At 33.8% G+C, this 17,693-nt stretch overlaps 1 protein-coding gene across 1 annotated transcript; it reads right to left on the bottom strand.

Moving 5' to 3' along the window:
* Positions 1-16,246: 16,246 nt before the first annotated feature.
* LOC133338481 (antigen 5 like allergen Cul n 1-like) lies at positions 16,247-17,209 on the bottom strand. The gene is made up of 3 exons (XM_061546649.1): positions 17,090-17,209; positions 16,575-16,969; positions 16,247-16,508 (listed from the first exon to the last, which is right to left on the bottom strand). The coding sequence occupies exons 1-3, from the start codon at positions 17,207-17,209 to the stop codon at positions 16,247-16,249; spliced, it is 777 nt and encodes a 258-aa protein (XP_061402633.1).
* Positions 17,210-17,693: the final 484 nt, after the last annotated feature.

Consider the following 17,693-nt stretch of genomic DNA (forward strand, 5'->3'; position numbering starts at 1 on the left):
CTCTAATAACGTAATCATTTATTAATATGTCCTTATAAACCAATGGGTTGTTAGTATACAATGATATTTTAGAGAATTTTAAAATATAAATATATTTCAATATCGCTTAATTGTAATCTACTGGCTTTGTTAATTTTTGGATATTAATATCAAAACGCCTTAAATGTTGTATCAATTTACTTATTACATCGAGCGACTGGGTAATCGAAAGTAATGCTGAGCTCTAATACATTCATTGATTTTTTGTAATTATATTAAGAGAAAGTAATCGCATAGTTTTCATGCTGTGACAGCCACATTCGGGCTGTAGCCAATAATTCCATGAAATATTTATATTTGTTTTGTTCCTCGATCAATAGTATCATTTTTGTATACCGCAGATGAAAATGTAAATAAACAGCATTAGGGATTCTGTGGTCGATTAATGAACCTTTATTTCAGGATGGCGTTTTATACATAATTGGTTCGATATAAAGTTGTACGATTTTCAGTACAAAGTAAAAACTTCGATACAATGAATGATCATGTTATGAAATCATCAAATCTATTATTTATAGATTGGTTCCAATAACTACGATTAATCGATTGGTTTTTTTTTTGTATATGAATGATTTGTACGAATTGCTGTTATTTATATATGCATAAAATAAAAACAAGGTATCTAAATATGGTATTAATTCTGCCCCCTACATGTGATGATGGACATTAAAGTAAGACAGGATCCAACACAGGTGGAAAATGTTACCCTTTTTGAATTAAGGAAAAACTCTAACATGTGGGTTTTTACCATTTCAAAGTCACCTTGAATATTCAGTTTTTCGTACTCGAATAGAGAAGTGAGAATTAAAGGTGAAGTCTAAAATTATTAGTGGCTTTTTATATCAGTTGTGTAATACTGACATTTGTTTTTATACCCTCCACCATAGTATGGAGGGTATATTAATTTTGTCATTCCGTTTGTGCTTTTTATATCAGTTGTGTAATACTGACATTTGTTTTTATACCCTCCACCATAGTATGGAGGGTATATTAATTTTGTCATTCCGTTTGTAACTCCTCGAAATATTCATTTCCAACCCTATAAAGTACATATATTCATGATCAGGGTAAAATTCTAAGACGATCTAGCCATGTCCGTCCGTCTGTCCGTTCGTCCGTCTGTTGTAATCACGCTATCTTCAGAAGGAATTGAGATAGGGTGCTGAAATTTTGCATAGGGTTGTCTTTTGTCTGCAGGCAGGTCAAGTTCGAAGATGGGATATATCGGTCCACGTTTAGGCATAGCTCCCATATAAGGGTACCCGGCAAATTTCGGTATTTTAGGGTTCTTGAGCGCCTTTTTCAGCCGAATTCGCTGAAATTTGGTACATTGGGTTCTTATTGGATACTAAATGTCTCCACAAAAAATTATAAGTATAGGTCCATATTTTCTGGTAGCCCCCATATAACGGAACCTCCTAATTTTCAGTATTTTGGGGGTTTTGGTCGTATTTTTCCGCCGAATTGGCTGTAATTTAGTGTTTTGAGTTCTTAATAGGTACCAAACCTCTCTAAAAAAAATTATGTATATAGGTCAATTTTTTCGGGTAGCCCCCATATAAGGGTACTCCCCAATTTTCGGTATTTTGGGGTTCTTGAGCACGTTTTTCGCTGAACTTTGCTACATTGGGTTCTTATTGGGTCCTTAATGTCTCCACAAAAAATTATAAATATAGGTCCACTTTTTCTGGTAGCCCCTATATAATGGTACCTCCCAATTTTTAGAATTTTGGGGGTTTTGATCGTATTTTTCCGCCGAATTAGCTGTAATTTAGTATTTTGAGTTCTAAATAGGTACCAAATCTCTCTACCAAAAATTATTAATATTCGCCCCCTTTTTGGGGTAGTCCCCATATAACCCCCCTTTTTTTAATATAGTTATCTGATATTTTCCGCGTTTTGAGTTTGATTCTAAGACTCTAGTGTAATCATTTCACCTGCAGAGGATAGCGAGGTAAAAAAAAATGAATAAAAAAATTAAGCATAATTTAAAAGTAATAATTAATTTCTGAATCTAATATATATTTAACAAAATGTGCTGGTTTTATATTCAATAATGGGTTGAATATTTCTTAGATAGTGGTAGAAATTTGTAATTGGGGTATTTTCAAATTATATAAATGGCATAAAAAAACCATGGATGATTGAATAAGTCATATGGAAAAAGCCATTGAGGATCAACATCCAAACCTCACAAGAATGGAAATCTGAACTGTGTTTGTTTAAGCAAGAATTGCTATTTAAAATAGTTAAATAGTTAGCCTCTAATTTGAAAGGCCGTATCCGTTGAAATTACATCAAGGTAATATTGTTTACCAATATATATCGGCATTGGTCGAAACCTTTTCTAAAACAATCGTGTTTATTTATATTTCTTTATTGCTCACGAGTAAGTATTGGGCGTACGGACTCTATCGGGAGGATCTTTGCACTGTACCTGCCAACCACCCAAATCCCTATTGTGCGGACTTAACATTTGGTCAATTCAAACCGGATTTTGGAACCTATAAATACAGTGCACAGACTTAATAGTTATATTAATTATTGGTACGTATAGTGCAGTGAGCAATTATAATAAAAAATAAAGTGTTCGTTTGTTTGTGTGGACGTCATTACAACGCGTCACGGATTCCTTCCTTTTATTGTCGATCGGTCAAAGTTCATTCGCGGACAGTCGTACGGGAATATTAGTACCAAATCAAAAAGTAATGATTCTTCTTTATATTTAGTTACTTTTTGTTATTCTCTAAAGTCGTAGAGAAAATATCGTTTACGTTTTTCAATTTGTTGTGATAAAATTCGTTGAAGAACTTCTCTTTTATTACATACCTATTGATCGTTTTGTTTTGCATATCATCTCCTGCAAAAATACACAAAAGTATATTCATACATATTCCTGTGACATACGTACGTTTACCGCCTATTCGTGGCTACTCTATTTTTTGATATTCACACGTAAGTATTGTTACATATTCCAGCATCGTCGCTTTTTTGGTCTGGCTAGTTGGTCAGCCAGTCACTTGCATGCATAGATATACACACGCATGTAAGCATACATATTACATTTTCGCATATTCCCTTTTCTGTTGTGTCTGTTTTATTGCGCGAGTTACGAGTTTGTTTCCATTGATTCAAATAAAAAAATTGATTTGTTTGGACTTCTGTCCTCTTTTCGGTTTATTGTAAGAATGCTTGAAATTAATTTACAAAATATGTTTTTATGCAAAAGACAAACAGTTATTTTAATTACGTTATTGATTTGTGTAATATGATATAGTTTTGGTGTGGCGTGTGTCAATTATGTTGTGTCAGCGTATGATCGGTAATTGTTGTGTATGAGTGTGAAGTGTAGTGTCAGCATGTTTGAGTGAAACGCGTGTGAACGGTAATTGTTCTGTATGAGTGTGTTGTGTCAGCATGTCTGAGTGAAACGTGTGTGGACAATATATGTTGTATCAGCATGTTGCGTCAGCCTGTGGGGTTGGTGGCCAACGTAACTCGTGTGGACAATATATGTTGTATCAGCATGTTGCGTCAGCCTGTGGGGTTGGTGGCCAACGTAACTCCTCCCCCCTTAGAGTAGAGTGACAGCCATAAAGAACTGGAGGTTGGTATGGCCGGAACGACGACGTTCGGTGTTGCTTGTGTTGTTCTCCTCGAGAAGAATAGAATGATCATCATGACTGCTAGGATTAATAGGGCCATGTGGGTAAATTTCATAGTGTCTTCCGTTTCGTTTTCCAGAGTTAGGACAGCTTCCTTATTTTCGACATAAAATTCTTCCAGCTTCTTCAAGTTTAAAGTTTCTATTGTCGCCTCTTCTTCAATTTGGGAGTATGTGGGTGTGTTCCCAGAACATACTATGGTTGTCCGAGTAAGGAGTTCCATTGATGACGACTTCGCAGGACTTGTATCGCAGGAGTGCGGTTCCTTTTACTTCATGGGGGGTTTTACTACAAGTAGATTTTATTAGTGCATGTTTAATATTAATAAAAAGTATATAATTCTCTTCAAGTGGTATTATTGACTCCACTGGTCCGGCATCGTTAAATATGCATTTGGGGGGTTTGTGGTTCAGCAGGTTTCCAACACAGGATGAGTTGTTCACGTCTTCTTTATACAGCGGGTAGCGACAATAAAAGGTGCTTTCAATCCTGGGACAGGCTTTTGTAAAGTATTGAACACTCTTTTCGTTGTGGGCTATGTATGGTTGTGTTACGATTATTTTGGTAAAGTTAATTGGTAAAGGAATAATGTGACTGAATTGGTATGTTATTTCCGAAAGGACAGGTATTCTAACGTTGAATATTATGTTGCTATGATTGTAATAAGCTTGAAGCCCAAGAAGTTCATAGACATGTTCGTCTGAGATAATCTCAATAGACTGCTGTGTAAATACATCGTAAATGAATTTTATTTCATTTTGGTCAAGAATCTATTTAGAAATGACATTTAATTTGGCTAAAACTATAGCTTCGGCTAGGTTAGTTAAATGGTCGCTAAGCAAATCGATATTGTAATTTATTTCTGTTGTTTCGTTGTTTTTGTTAACCTGCGATGTATTATTTTTCTTGTTTGGATTTAGTTCGGCTCAAGGTTAAATAAAATGCTGTATTATGATTTCTGATTTTTTATTTTTATTTTCCAATATTTCGACTGTCTTCGACAGTCATCTTCAGGGAAATACTAAAAGATACAATTATTTAATAAGGTTTTCACAGAATAATATAACACAAATATTACGTTTTGAGAGAAGCTACAGGTTTGTTACACCGTCTATGCTAAACTAAACTCGAATTCGTCTGTGCTTATGAACTAAATTTCTATACATATGTGCACAGTGGTCCGTGTCAGTCTTGTAATTCATTCTCTTCTCTTGTGGTACATTTATTATATTAAGCATTTCTAAAGTAAATCGTCGTTTGTAATTGTTTTCTTGTGTCAAAATATCAACGTCTTTGAAATTTGGTGTATGCCCCGTGATTGTGCAATGTGCTGCAAGAGCCGTCTTTTGTTCTAATGGCTTGTCTGTATTTTGATCTGACTTATGACCAGAAAGTCTTGTCTTTAGCTTGGTTTTTGTTGTACCAACATATACCTTTTGGCATAAGTTGGTTTTGTCCCCGTTACATTTTATCTTATATACTACATTGCACTTGTCTTCTTTTTTATTTTCGATTTTGTCTTGCTAAATAGGCTATTGATATTATTTTTAGATTTTAGGGCTAGTTGATAATTGGTTTTGTCATAGATATTTGAATTGCTCAATCTCTCGGAAAGTCCTGGTATATATGTCATTGACTTGTACGATTTTTCTTCTTTTTCGATTTTAGCTTTATTTTTCGACTTGCAGGATTGTAGTAGTTCGTCAATTGTTTTTAATGGGAAATCATTTTTCACTAATATGTATCGTATCTTTTTGGCCGTAATTATTTTTATGCGTCTGGGGTGTTTAGAATAGAAATTTATTAATCGTCCAGATGCAGTGGGTTTTTGGTACCAATCTGTTGTTAATTTTTGGCCTTGTCGAATTATCATTGCGTCAAGATAAGGTAATTTTTGGTTTTCTTCTATTTCGTGTGTAAATTGTACATGTTTATCAAATGAGTTGAGGATGTTTAAAGTGTTGTCTATTTCCGTTCTTTTTACAATGCAGAAAATATCATCCACATATTTCGTAAGAACTTTTGGTTTGTGTGTCAATTTCTCCATTGTAGCGTCCAATAACTCCTCCATTACTATGTCTGCAATAATCGGTGACGCTGGAGATCCCATCGGTAGTCCTTTTCTCTGTTCATACACCTTTTCATCATAAATGAAATATCTTGAATCTTTTATACAAAGAGTTAGTATTTCTATGAAGAAGTCCTTTTGTATATTTATATATTCTTTTATTAAGTCCCATTTTTCGGTAATAGTCTTCAATGCAAAATTTTTGGGTATGCTGGGGAATAGTGAAATAACGTCAAATGATAGTAAAATCTCGTCTTCTTCATTGATATATCCTTAATTCTTCTTCTCATCTCCATGGCGTCTTTGATGCTGTAACATGAATTCTTGGTCAAGTTCTTTAAGATGTGTACAATGTATTTGGAAAGTTCATACGTTGGGGAATTAACGGATGAACATATGGGCCTGAGGGGCATTCCTTCTTTATGTATTTTTGGTAAGCCGTATATTCTTGGCGCAATTGATGTGTAAGTCGTCATTTTATACTTTTCTTGCAAATTTATGATGTTCATATTGTACAATTTTTCGGCCAATTTGTTGTTTTTGTTTTGAAGGTTAGATGTTGGGTCCCGTTTTAATCTTCTATATATGCACATATCCCGTAAAATAATTAAATAATTGTATCTTTTAGTATTTCCCTGAAGATGACTGTCGAAGACAGTCGAAATAAAAAATCAGAAATCATAATACAGCATTTTATTTAACCTTGAGCCGAACTAAATCCAAACAAGGAAAAAAATAATACATCACAGGTTAACAAAAACAACAAAACAATAAACATCACGGGAGGCACTCCGAAAATTATAAAAAAGTAAAATATTAAAAATGCATTTATACAAAGAAATAAGGAGAAAATATAACGCAGACACAATCAAAAAAACCAAACAGTACTCAAAATGCAGCAGACAAACAACAGCTTTGACAACATCCACAAACTTTTTGATAAAATGCAGAAATATGGGTATCATACCAAACTTCATATTAAACACAACAAAAAACACGTACAATATATTCAAAACAAATGACAAAATACCGCCAAATCTATTAGCGTCACTAAGGAGACACAACAACAATTTCCACATTAAACTACTTAAACTTTTAATACAACAAAAACATAAAGAATTGAAGAAAAACAAAAGCATACTCTCACAGACAAAAGAGATACTTCAACAAACAATGGACGAGAAAGACTTTTACCTTTTTATGGAGAGCGAAAGCATTCTCCAAAATAACAATAACAATAAGTGTAAAATGAAGCACCTCAACAAATATCAAACATTGATCCAAAAGCAACAAGAAGAACTTAACGTAAAGCAAAATAACGATTGGTTTTCTAATACTACTAACCCACACATACCTGAGGATGTTCAGTGGCTACTCTCGATGGGGCCAAAATATGCACTCCCAACAACAAAAGCAACATTCCCTGTACTGAATGTAATAGCAGAGAGCGAGGAGTGCGTGCAAACATTGAACAACAAAGAAGAACAAGAAAACGCGAGAATAAAACTAGTCTCTCTCATTGACGACCACTTACAACAGAAAAAACTAAGTATAAGAGATAAAATCATTATTGACACAGTGGGTAAAACAAAACAATTTTTGAATCAAAATAAAGACATTTTAATATTAAACGCGGATAAAGGGGGAAAGACGGTTGCTATGTACAAAAATGACTACGAAACAAAAATGAAAAATATTTTACGGGATATGTGCATATATAGAAGATTAAAACGGGACCCAACATCTAACCTTCAAAACAAAAACAACAAATTGGCTGAAAAATTGTACAATATGAACATCATAAATTTGCAAGAAAAGTATAAAATGACGACTTACACATCAATTGCGCCAAGAATATACGGCTTACCAAAAATACATAAAGAAGGAATGCCCCTCAGGCCCATATGTTCATCCGTTAATTCCCCAACGTATGAACTTTCCAAATACATTGTACACATCTTAAAGAACTTGACCAAGAATTCATGTTACAACATCAAAGACGCCATGGAGATGAGAAGAAGAATTAAGGATATATCAATAGAAGAAGACGAGATTTTACTATCATTTGACGTTATTTCACTATTCCCCAGCATACCCATAAATTTAGCATTGAAGACTATTACCGAAAAATGGGACTTAATAAAAGAATATACAAATATACAAAAGGACGTCTTCATAGAAATACTAACTCTTTGTATAAAAGATTGAAGATATTTCATTTATGATGAAAAGGTGTATGAACAGAGAAAAGGACTACCGATGGGATCTCCAGCGTCACCGATTATTGCAGACATAGTAATGGAGGAGTTATTGGACGCTACAATGGAGAAATTGACACACAAACCAAAAGTTCTTACGAAATATGTGGATGATATTTTCTGCATTGTAAAAAGAACGGAAATAGACAACACTTTAAACATCCTCAACTCATTTGATAAACATGTACAATTTACACACGAAATAGAAGAAAACCAAAAATTACCTTATCTTGACGCAATGATAATTCGACAAGGCCAAAAATTAACAACAGATTGGTACCAAAAACCCACTGCATCTGGACGATTAATAAATTTCTATTCTAAACACCCCAGACGCATAAAAATAATTACGGCCACAAACTTTATAAACAGGGTATTAAACATAAGCGACGGACAATTTCACCAAGCAAATGAAGAAAATATACGATACATATTAATGAAAAATGATTTCCCATTAAAAACAATTGACGAACTAAAAAGAAGAAAAATTGTACAAGTCAATGACATATATACCAGGACTTTCCGAGAGATTGAGCAATTCAAATATATATGACAAAACCAATTATCAACTAGCCCTAAAATCTAAAAATAATATCAATAGCCTATTTAGCAAGACAAAATTGAAAATAAAAAAAGAAGACAAGTCCAATGTAGTATATAAGATAAAATGTAACGGGGACAAAACCAACTTATGCCAAAAGGTATATGTTGGTACAACAAAAACCAAGCTAAAGACAAGACTTTCTGGTCATAAGTCAGATCAAAATACAGACAAGCCATTAGAACAAAAGACGGCTCTTGCAGCACATTGCACAATCACGGGGCATACACCAAATTTCAAAGACGTTGATATTTTGACACAAGAAAACAATTACAAACGACGATTTACTTTAGAAATGCTTAATATAATAAATGTACCACAAGAGAAGAGAATGAATTACAAGACTGACACGGACCACTGTGCACATATGTAAAAAATTTAGTTCATAAGCACAGACGAATTAGAGTTTAGTTTAGCATAGACGGTGTAACAAACCTGTAGCTTCTCTCAAAACGTAATATTTGTGTTATATTATTCTGTGAAAACCTTATTAAATAATTGTATCTTTTAGTATTTCCCTGAAGATGACTGTCGAAGACAGTCGAAATATTGGAAAATAAAAATAAAAAATCAGAAATCATAATACAGCATTTTATTTAACCTTGAGCCGAACTAAATCCAAACAAGTATGTTATTTCTTCTAAATATAGCATTTCGTGTAGGATGTTTTCTTCTTTACGAATTTTGTTTGATGTCTCTTGTGATAAATGTGTTAAATATGATTCGATTTTTCTTTGTTCTGTATTAATATGGGATGTCAAATTTTGAAACCGTTCAATCATTTGTGTATTTAGGTTATGCTGGTTTTCAATGGTGATTTTGATGTTTTGTTTATTTGTTTCTAATTTTCTTATTTGTTTATTTAGTTCTTGTGCGTCCTGAGCGTCCATGTTTCCTGTTATAAATTTTATGACGGTACCTAGTCCATTAATAAGCCCTCTCTTTGTTCTTTTGGAAGGAGTAAGGGTTGTAAGTTTGTTGTGTAACTCTTTTAGTTTGAGATTAGTTATCTTAATGGAGTCGGTTAACGTTCCTCGTTTTTGGAATAGGAAATCGTTTGATGGCCTCAATTTTGTCTGGATTTGGTTTAATGCCTTCTGTGGAAACAATGTGACCTAAAAAGGCTAATTCTTTTTTTAAAAATTCAGATTTGTCAAGTTGTACTTTTAAGTTAGCTTTTCGTAATCTTTGGAATATTTCTTTTAAGTTATTAAGGTGTTCTTGGAGAGATGTTGAATAAATGATTATATCGTCGAGATAGACTAAGCAATTTTTTTCCTACTAGATCCTTAAATACATTGTCCATTACCCTTTGGAATGTTGATGGAGCATTTTTAAGGCCAAAAGGCATCCTAAGATATTCGTAATGACCTCCTTCAACTATGAAGGCCGTCTTCTGTATATCTTTTGGGTCCATCTCGATTTGATGAAACCCGCTGGCAAGATCTAATGTTGAAAAGTACATGCTTCTACCTAGCTTATCAAGAATTTCAGTAATGTTTGGTATAGGGTACCGGTCAGAGATGTTTTTTTCGTTTAACTTTCTGTAATCTACTTGAGTCCTTCTTTTTCGGAACTACCCAAACTGGGGAACTCCACGGCGAGTAACTTTGCCTAATAATTCCTTGTTTTAGCATGTTTTGTATTTGATTTTGTACTTCTTCTTTATGGACGTATGGATATCTATAGGATTTCGTATATATAGGTATGTTGTCAGTAGTTGTGATACTATGTTTTATTTCATTTGTGAAAGATAGTGTTTGGCCTTCTTTAAAAAAGATATCGTTATATTGTTTGCATAATTTCATAATTTTTTTCTTTTCTTCTGAATTTAAATGGTTTACTCGAATTGATTCTGCAATGGTGCTAAAAGAAGATGCTGAAGGACTCTCCAAATTCCAATTATTTATTTCAACAAAGTCGTCCGATTTATATTGTGCTACTTTAATGGGTTGATCTAGGAATAATATCTGTTCTGTGTTTGAATTATTTTGGATTTCCACTTCGCTAAACCAGTTTTTGGAAGTATAAAGGCCTTCGGAAACAATTAGGTGTGGTGTTAAAATTGTAGAGTTTATGTATATGTCACCGTCTTGGATATCTACGGGGAGTTTAATAATGACTTTTGAACTAGGAGGAATTATGTGTTTGTCTGAAGTAAAATTAGGTTTTATTTTTAGAACCAAGGTAGTCTCCGGTGTTGTTAAAGTTAAGTTGTGTAAATCTAGGTTAGCTTTTAGTTGTATTAAAGCGAGTAGTCCGTCAAAATAGTTATGGAATCTAAAAACTAGAAACGTTAAGTTCCCAGATTTCTTAAATTCCTTGAATATGGGAATAATAGCCTTTTTGGTTATTTTATATTTGTTTAGAACTGTAGTAATTGTGATTGGTTGGCAATCGATTAATGATTTTTGTTCCGTATATTCCGGATTTATGAAAGATGCTGACGCACAAGTATCAATTAAAAATTTTAATGATTTCCCATACGGAGAAGATATATTAATATATATATTAATATATGGTAAAAAAAAATGTGTTTCCATGTTTGTTTATTTCTACGTATCCGGTGGATTTTGGGAGGCTAATGTAAAAAAATTTTGTGAGAATTATTATTTGGTCTGTAATTTCGGAAGTTAGCTCCTGAATTATTGGAATTTTGATTTTGGTAAGAGTACCTTTGTTGTTTAAAATATCCATTATTATAGGGTTGTTGACGATTATCTGTTTTCCTGAAGCTAGGTCCAAAAGTGTTTCTTTTTTGATAGAAAATATTTTGTTCTTTTAGACAAAGTGACAAAGCTGAGGGCAAAGAGTCGGGTCTCATTGCTCTAATTGTTGCTCCTAATGGTTCTTTTAATGCGGTGAGGAATGTGTTCAAACACATTTCTCCATAGAGGTCTTTTTTTGCTTTTATAACGCTTTGATCTTTTTCATGAATCAATACATTGTTGTGGAGTGTTGATTGTATTATGCAAATCCTTAATAAGGGAAGTTTCGGTTCTCTTGTCCGAATAATGTAAGATCAAATTTTCTTTTATTTCATCCCAGACTAACAGTGTTCTGTGGATATTAAGTACTTCGTTTGCTTCTCCTTCTATTTTATTTCTTATAGCTCTTAACAAAATTTTAGCACAAGGTGTGCCATCAATATCCCTAAGGTGTAATAAAATTTCTTCGACATTATTAATGAATTCATATAGAAGCCGATGGTTTCCATCGAATCGTGGAAGGTCTTTAATAGCGTCGGGTATACGCAAAGAGTTGAAAACGTCCACACTATTTGCACTTGGAGTATTCATTATGGATGTATTATCAGAAGCCGGTATTTTATAGGGCAAATATTTTATTGAACTTTTTTCAGTTTTCGGCATTTAATTTCCAACCGCTAGAATCCTTTTCCTATTTCTTTTTTTTTTTTTTTTGTATATATGGTTTACTTTGATTTTTTTTTTGTACATATTTTGTGTATATATTATTTTCTTTTCCTTTTTTTATATTTCCTTTATATTTTCCATAAATATCTTCTTTTCAATATATATGTTTAGCTCAGAAGGGCTCCGCCGGAGGGAGTCAGAACGCCGAATGCGTCGAGCAGTGGACCGTAGGGGGGGGGTGTACGTATAGAGAGCCGTAAAAGTAAAGAAGAATAAAAACACAAGAGTTTTCTTAATATAGTAATTCAATGGTTTATTGATTGTTTGGTTGTTGGTAACGAAATTACCTTACTATGCACAACGATATATGCTCGCAACGATATGCGTGGTTGTCTGTCCGACTGACAGATTGATTCTCCTTGATGCTTAAAGGAGGCGGCCAAAACAAGTGACAATTATTAGTTAAAACGTCAAAAGCGCTAACCCAAGGTTGGAATAAACCGTAGCGCATACATTTTAACTATTAACTTTCAATAAAAAGTATTATTTTTATACAAATCTAAATTAAACATTCCGGCCCCCTTGAAACATCAAGATATGTTTTAAAACAATACAAATAATAATATGGTAAGATAGGTACAATTCGAGGATATAATTTTAAGTAATAGGTACCATATATGTATAGTGCAGTGTGAGCATTTTAATTCGAACAAAATTGGCAGTGGATCCGCAGATAAATCTGCAGTAACAGATTCGGCATCCAACTCCGCTACAACGATAATTGTTAATATAAGGCCGCAGATGAATCTGCAGTAACAGATTCGGACCTTACGTAAGCAATATTTACGTAATAGTTTATTATAAGCCGCAAATGAACCTGCAGTTACAGATTCGGGCTTCAATCGACTTTTTTATTAATGCACGACATTTAATAGTATGAAGTCGCAAATGAATCTGCAGTTACAGATTCGGACTTCAATCGAGCTATTATTTACCCGAAACGATATTCGGGGGCTGAGCCAAATAGGACGCATCAGCATTTGTCGCGATACCGTCTTTTTCTGAAGGTCGCTTTGCAACATTATTTTCCAATAAATTTGTATGAATAAAGTTAATCAATTTCTTTTTTGACATTTTGTGCCACGATTTTGAAGAAATAATATCAAACTTTTGATTTTTGACTCTAACAGATGTGGATGATACATGTTTCGAGGGACGAAAAACAGGGGCTGAAGCTGACAACGATTTTGAAGAGCTTGACGAAGCCGCTGGAGTCACAATTGTAACCGAATTATTCATTTTTAAAGACTCCCGATGTAATAAAGTGTGGTGACGTTGACCACATTTCGAACAATTAGTCTTACTAGTACAAGTTACTAGTTTGTGCCCTTTTGACAAACAATTTATACAACGATATTGTTGCTTTACCAATGCAAACCTATTTGCGGGGGATAATTCATTAAATTTGTGACATAAATGAAGGTGGTGTGGATTCTCACGACATAGAGAACACGATTTTTTAATTGAAGGAGGGGACAATATTTTTGAATTGGGCTTACTAACTGTATTCAGCGATTTCGATTTTTTGAAAGGAATGGATGTGCTTCTGTAACTTTCCAAACACACGAGCGTATTTATCCTATGTGAAAGAAAGATGTCTAAATCTTTCCACGAGGAAAGAACCGATTTGTTTTTCACGCTTTCTTCCCATAAAGTTAGAGTAATTTTCGGCAAACGTTGTTGACAAACGAATACGAGAATTGGATCCCATTGATCCGTTGGTACATTGTATGTCAACATTGAAGATATACAACTGTTGATTCCGCATCGAATCTCTTTCAAACCAGAGATAGTTTCTTTGTCGAAAATGGGAATATTAAATAACAAGGATAGTTGCCGATTTACAAAAATTCGAGTATTTTCGAATTCTGCGTAAAGTGCTTTCCAAGCTAGAGAGAAACCACGATTAGTTAGAGGAAATTGTGAAACTATTTCTCGAGCTTCTCCCGATGTTTTATGTCCCAAATAGAACAAACGTTCGACGTCAGACAACTTTGTATTATTTATAAATATGGCGCTAAACAAGTCCCGAAAGGATGGCCAAGCAGAAAAATCACCATCAAAAGTATCAATATCAATAGGAGGCAAGGACATATTGTGAACGATATCACAAGCGGAAGAAATGTTAGAAACGAAGGCCATATTTAAAAGAAGAAGCACCAAAATATTCGAAAAATATGCAAAAATCAATAAAATAGTAAGTTTATTTTAATTTATTTAGTGTGCCGATTTGTCGGGATGTAGGGTTTGCAAATTTGCAAACTTTAAAAAGTAACACAACAATAAAATACACGATAGTATTTTCATTAAATATTTATTTTGCAACACACCTATTACGAACAAGCTAGCTAACCAATAATACCGACCAAGGTAGTGTAGCTACTCAACCTAAACGGACACGATAGAAAAAGGAATAAACAAAAAGTATTCCTACCAAATAAATAACCAACGTAAGGTGAGTACTCGACCTATGCGGACATAACAGAAAGAAGAATAACAAAAATATTCTTCTTTCGTTTGTTATGTTAGTTCACTGATCTAACAAAGCACAAACAACAAGTGCTGATCAGAGAATAACAACAAAGCTAGAAGTGATGTAGGTGGACGGTCAAACAGTGTTGTTGTTGTTTACGACAAACAAACAAGATGTTCTGTCGTTACAACGAGAAAACATATAAATGTAACAACAACAATATGCAATATTATTGATGACAAACAAAACGAAATAATATTGTATATTTTGCTTTATGCAGAAAAGCAAAAGTAGGAATGTAACTTTTCAACAACAACAATGTTTGAAGGGAGAATCGACGAAACGAAATATCAAGTGTTTTGTTGTTTTATGAAACCAACCAAACAAAGAAAAGCAACGAATTTTGCGATTATGGAATTTTCGATTTTTATTTTGATTATGATGCTGCCGAATGCAAGCATCCAAATTAGAAGCCACGATTGGCGGGAAAAACAACAAGAGGGGGTTTTATGACGTTGCAAAACGACCTTTGAACGAAACCGAGTGTTTTGTTATGGTCGCGACAATTTACTTCCGCGGGCTCACTTATATACACTGCACTATACGTACCTTTAACAAATTGTGGACTGTATATTTTTATTATGCCAATTTCCAGGAGTGATCGATGATCCAATTTCAATCGTTGATTCAATCTGGCTCGAATTGACCAAATGTTTAGCTCAGAGGGGCTCCGCCGATGGGAGTCGGTACGCCGAATGCGTGGAGCAGTGGACCGTAGGGGAGGGGGTGTACGTATAGCCGTATGCCGTGAAAGTAGAGAAGAAATAAAAACACAAGAGTTTTCTTAATAAGTATATTCAATGGTTTATTGATAGGTTGAGTAGATGGTAACGATATTACCTTTCTAGGCACAACGATATGTGCTAGCAACGATATGCGTAGTTGTCTGTCCGAATGACAGCTTGATACTCCTTGATGCTTAAAGGAGGCGGCAAAGCAAGTGACAATTGATTATTCGTTAAAACGTCAAAAGCGCTAACTCAAGGTTGCAATAAACCGTAGCGCATACATTTTAACGAATAATAGAAGACCACATCAGGGGTCAATAAAAAGTATTATTTTTATACAAATCTAAATTAAACATATGTCTGTTCAATTGACATCAAGTTAATTTTTTCCGATTCCATTTCAATGGTCCGCCAAAGATGCTATGCCTATTCTATCAACAGGATATTGTACATATAAGCATTTCTTGTATGTACCCAATGTGGTGAAGGGTATCATATATTCGGCCCCGTCCGACTTTTGAGCTTTCCTTACTGGTTTTGAGCTGCTACAGATTTGAATATAGGTTATCCAATTTAATGTAAATAATGTATCGAATATGCTATGACGGCCCTATTAGAAATGTCGTCCGATTTTATGTAATTGGTAATATTCCTTGGAAATTTTTCTCAATATTTTTTACTGTATGTTTGCATTTAAAGATGTCAATGTTTATTCTAATCCTTGCAAGTAATTTTTTTTATATATATCCTATTTTCCGTAAGATTTCACTAAAAGCAGTTAGTTTCTCAAAAAATATATTTTTTCAAAGCAAACACAAGCATTTATAATAGTATCATGAGAATATATTTCATTTTTTATAAGGGTCAGATCATATAACAGAAAAACAAAGTTCTAACAATTACAAATTTAACAGCATAAATTAAAACCACTTATTAACTTCATATTTTTCCGAAGTTGAACACAAATTAGGATATTGAGGATTTGTACCCGACGAGCAGGATGTGGCTGGAGAGCTGCAGTTCTTGTAAATAGGGAAACCCAACATATTTGTGGTAGCATAGTTGCAGGCAATCAAGAAGATTTGTCTATCACCCTCGATTCTGGTATCATCATAAGTGGCAGCGGCACAACCCACACGGATATTACGATCGGCCATCATAACAGTGAAGTGGCCAATTTGACTGAAAGGAATTGAGGAATTCAAATAAATTAATTTTTATCAATTATATATATAAATGTTAACTTACGGTCCTTTGTAGCCCACAGGGAAGTCATTGAGATATTCCATTTTAACATCCTTAACTTCATTATACCACATGTCAAAGGATTTTTGGAAAAGTGTGCTATAACTTTGCTGGCCCCAGAATGAGCGCCAAGCCAAATTCTGACCAGCATATTTAAAGGTTTTAGTGTTGCGGCACTTGTCATGAGCCATTTTGCATTGGAGAACGTTGTAAGCAGCAACGGCAGCCAATTCATCATCCCATTCCATGGTGGCCATACGACAAGCAGGAGCCAGACCATGTACGCCTCCACCAGCTACCAAATTACGTTTTTCATTGTGAGCCCGAACAATTTCTGCTTTCAGGTTGTCATCGATATTGACAAAAGCAGCATTATCAGGACACGATTCGTCAAATTCCTAAAAATTAAATATTTTCATAAAATCTATTTATGATAGCTAGTTATAATTCCTGATACCCATGGGATCCTATTCTTATCTAATATTTTTTTTTTTTGAATACCAGTCATCCGATCTTACCTTTTCCCCACAGGCAATATGTGTAACTCCTTTATTACATAATTTTGCGGAACAATAATCGGTGGCCATTGCCGAGGCAATGAATGTCCCAACAATCAAAATTGTAATAAACTTATACATTTTTTTCTCTATGTTATTTCTGCTTCTCACACTCTGTTGTTATTATTTAACTGATAGAGAATTTAAAGAAATTGCTTTCTTAAATACTCAAAATGTTCGTTAGGTGTACCATGATATGTTGGAAATCAAAATTCTTTCCGATAAGGTGTATGTAAATATTACAATTACAGGTGTTTCCTAACACCTTTATGACCTTTGGTTTTATTGTTTGACAATTATTCCCACGAATTATCTATGTTATCTATTTATTTATTTCATTACTTATGTATTTGTGTCAATTTTTTTTTGTTCTCAAGAACTTTAAATATTTGAATGACATGAAATAGACATTTTGTGGAGATTTTCGGAAGAAAAGTAATTTTATTGTTTATATTCATTTTTGATTCTTAAGAAATTATTAATTTTCAAGAAAAATTCGAAATATGTCTGTGTTCCTTGAGAGATCAGTAATTTCTTGTCTCATTTGTTAAACTAATTTGTCAGA

This window comes from Musca vetustissima, unplaced genomic scaffold (genome assembly GCF_032173495.1).
Source record: "Musca vetustissima isolate MV318-11 ecotype Yass unplaced genomic scaffold, APGP_CSIRO_Mvet_v1 utg426991, whole genome shotgun sequence".
Classification (NCBI taxonomy): Eukaryota; Metazoa; Arthropoda; class Insecta; order Diptera; family Muscidae; genus Musca; species Musca vetustissima.

Coding starts and splice junctions, on each gene's coding strand:
- LOC133338481 (XM_061546649.1), bottom strand. CDS start 17,209: ATGTATAAGTTTATTACAATTTTGATTGTTGGGACATTCATTGCCTCG. Junction 16,970..17,089: donor ATATTGCCTGTGGGGAAAAG/GTAAGATCGGAT, acceptor TTTAATTTTTAG/GAATTTGACGAATCGTGTCC. Junction 16,509..16,574: donor CCTGTGGGCTACAAAGGACC/GTAAGTTAACAT, acceptor AATTCCTTTCAG/TCAAATTGGCCACTTCACTG.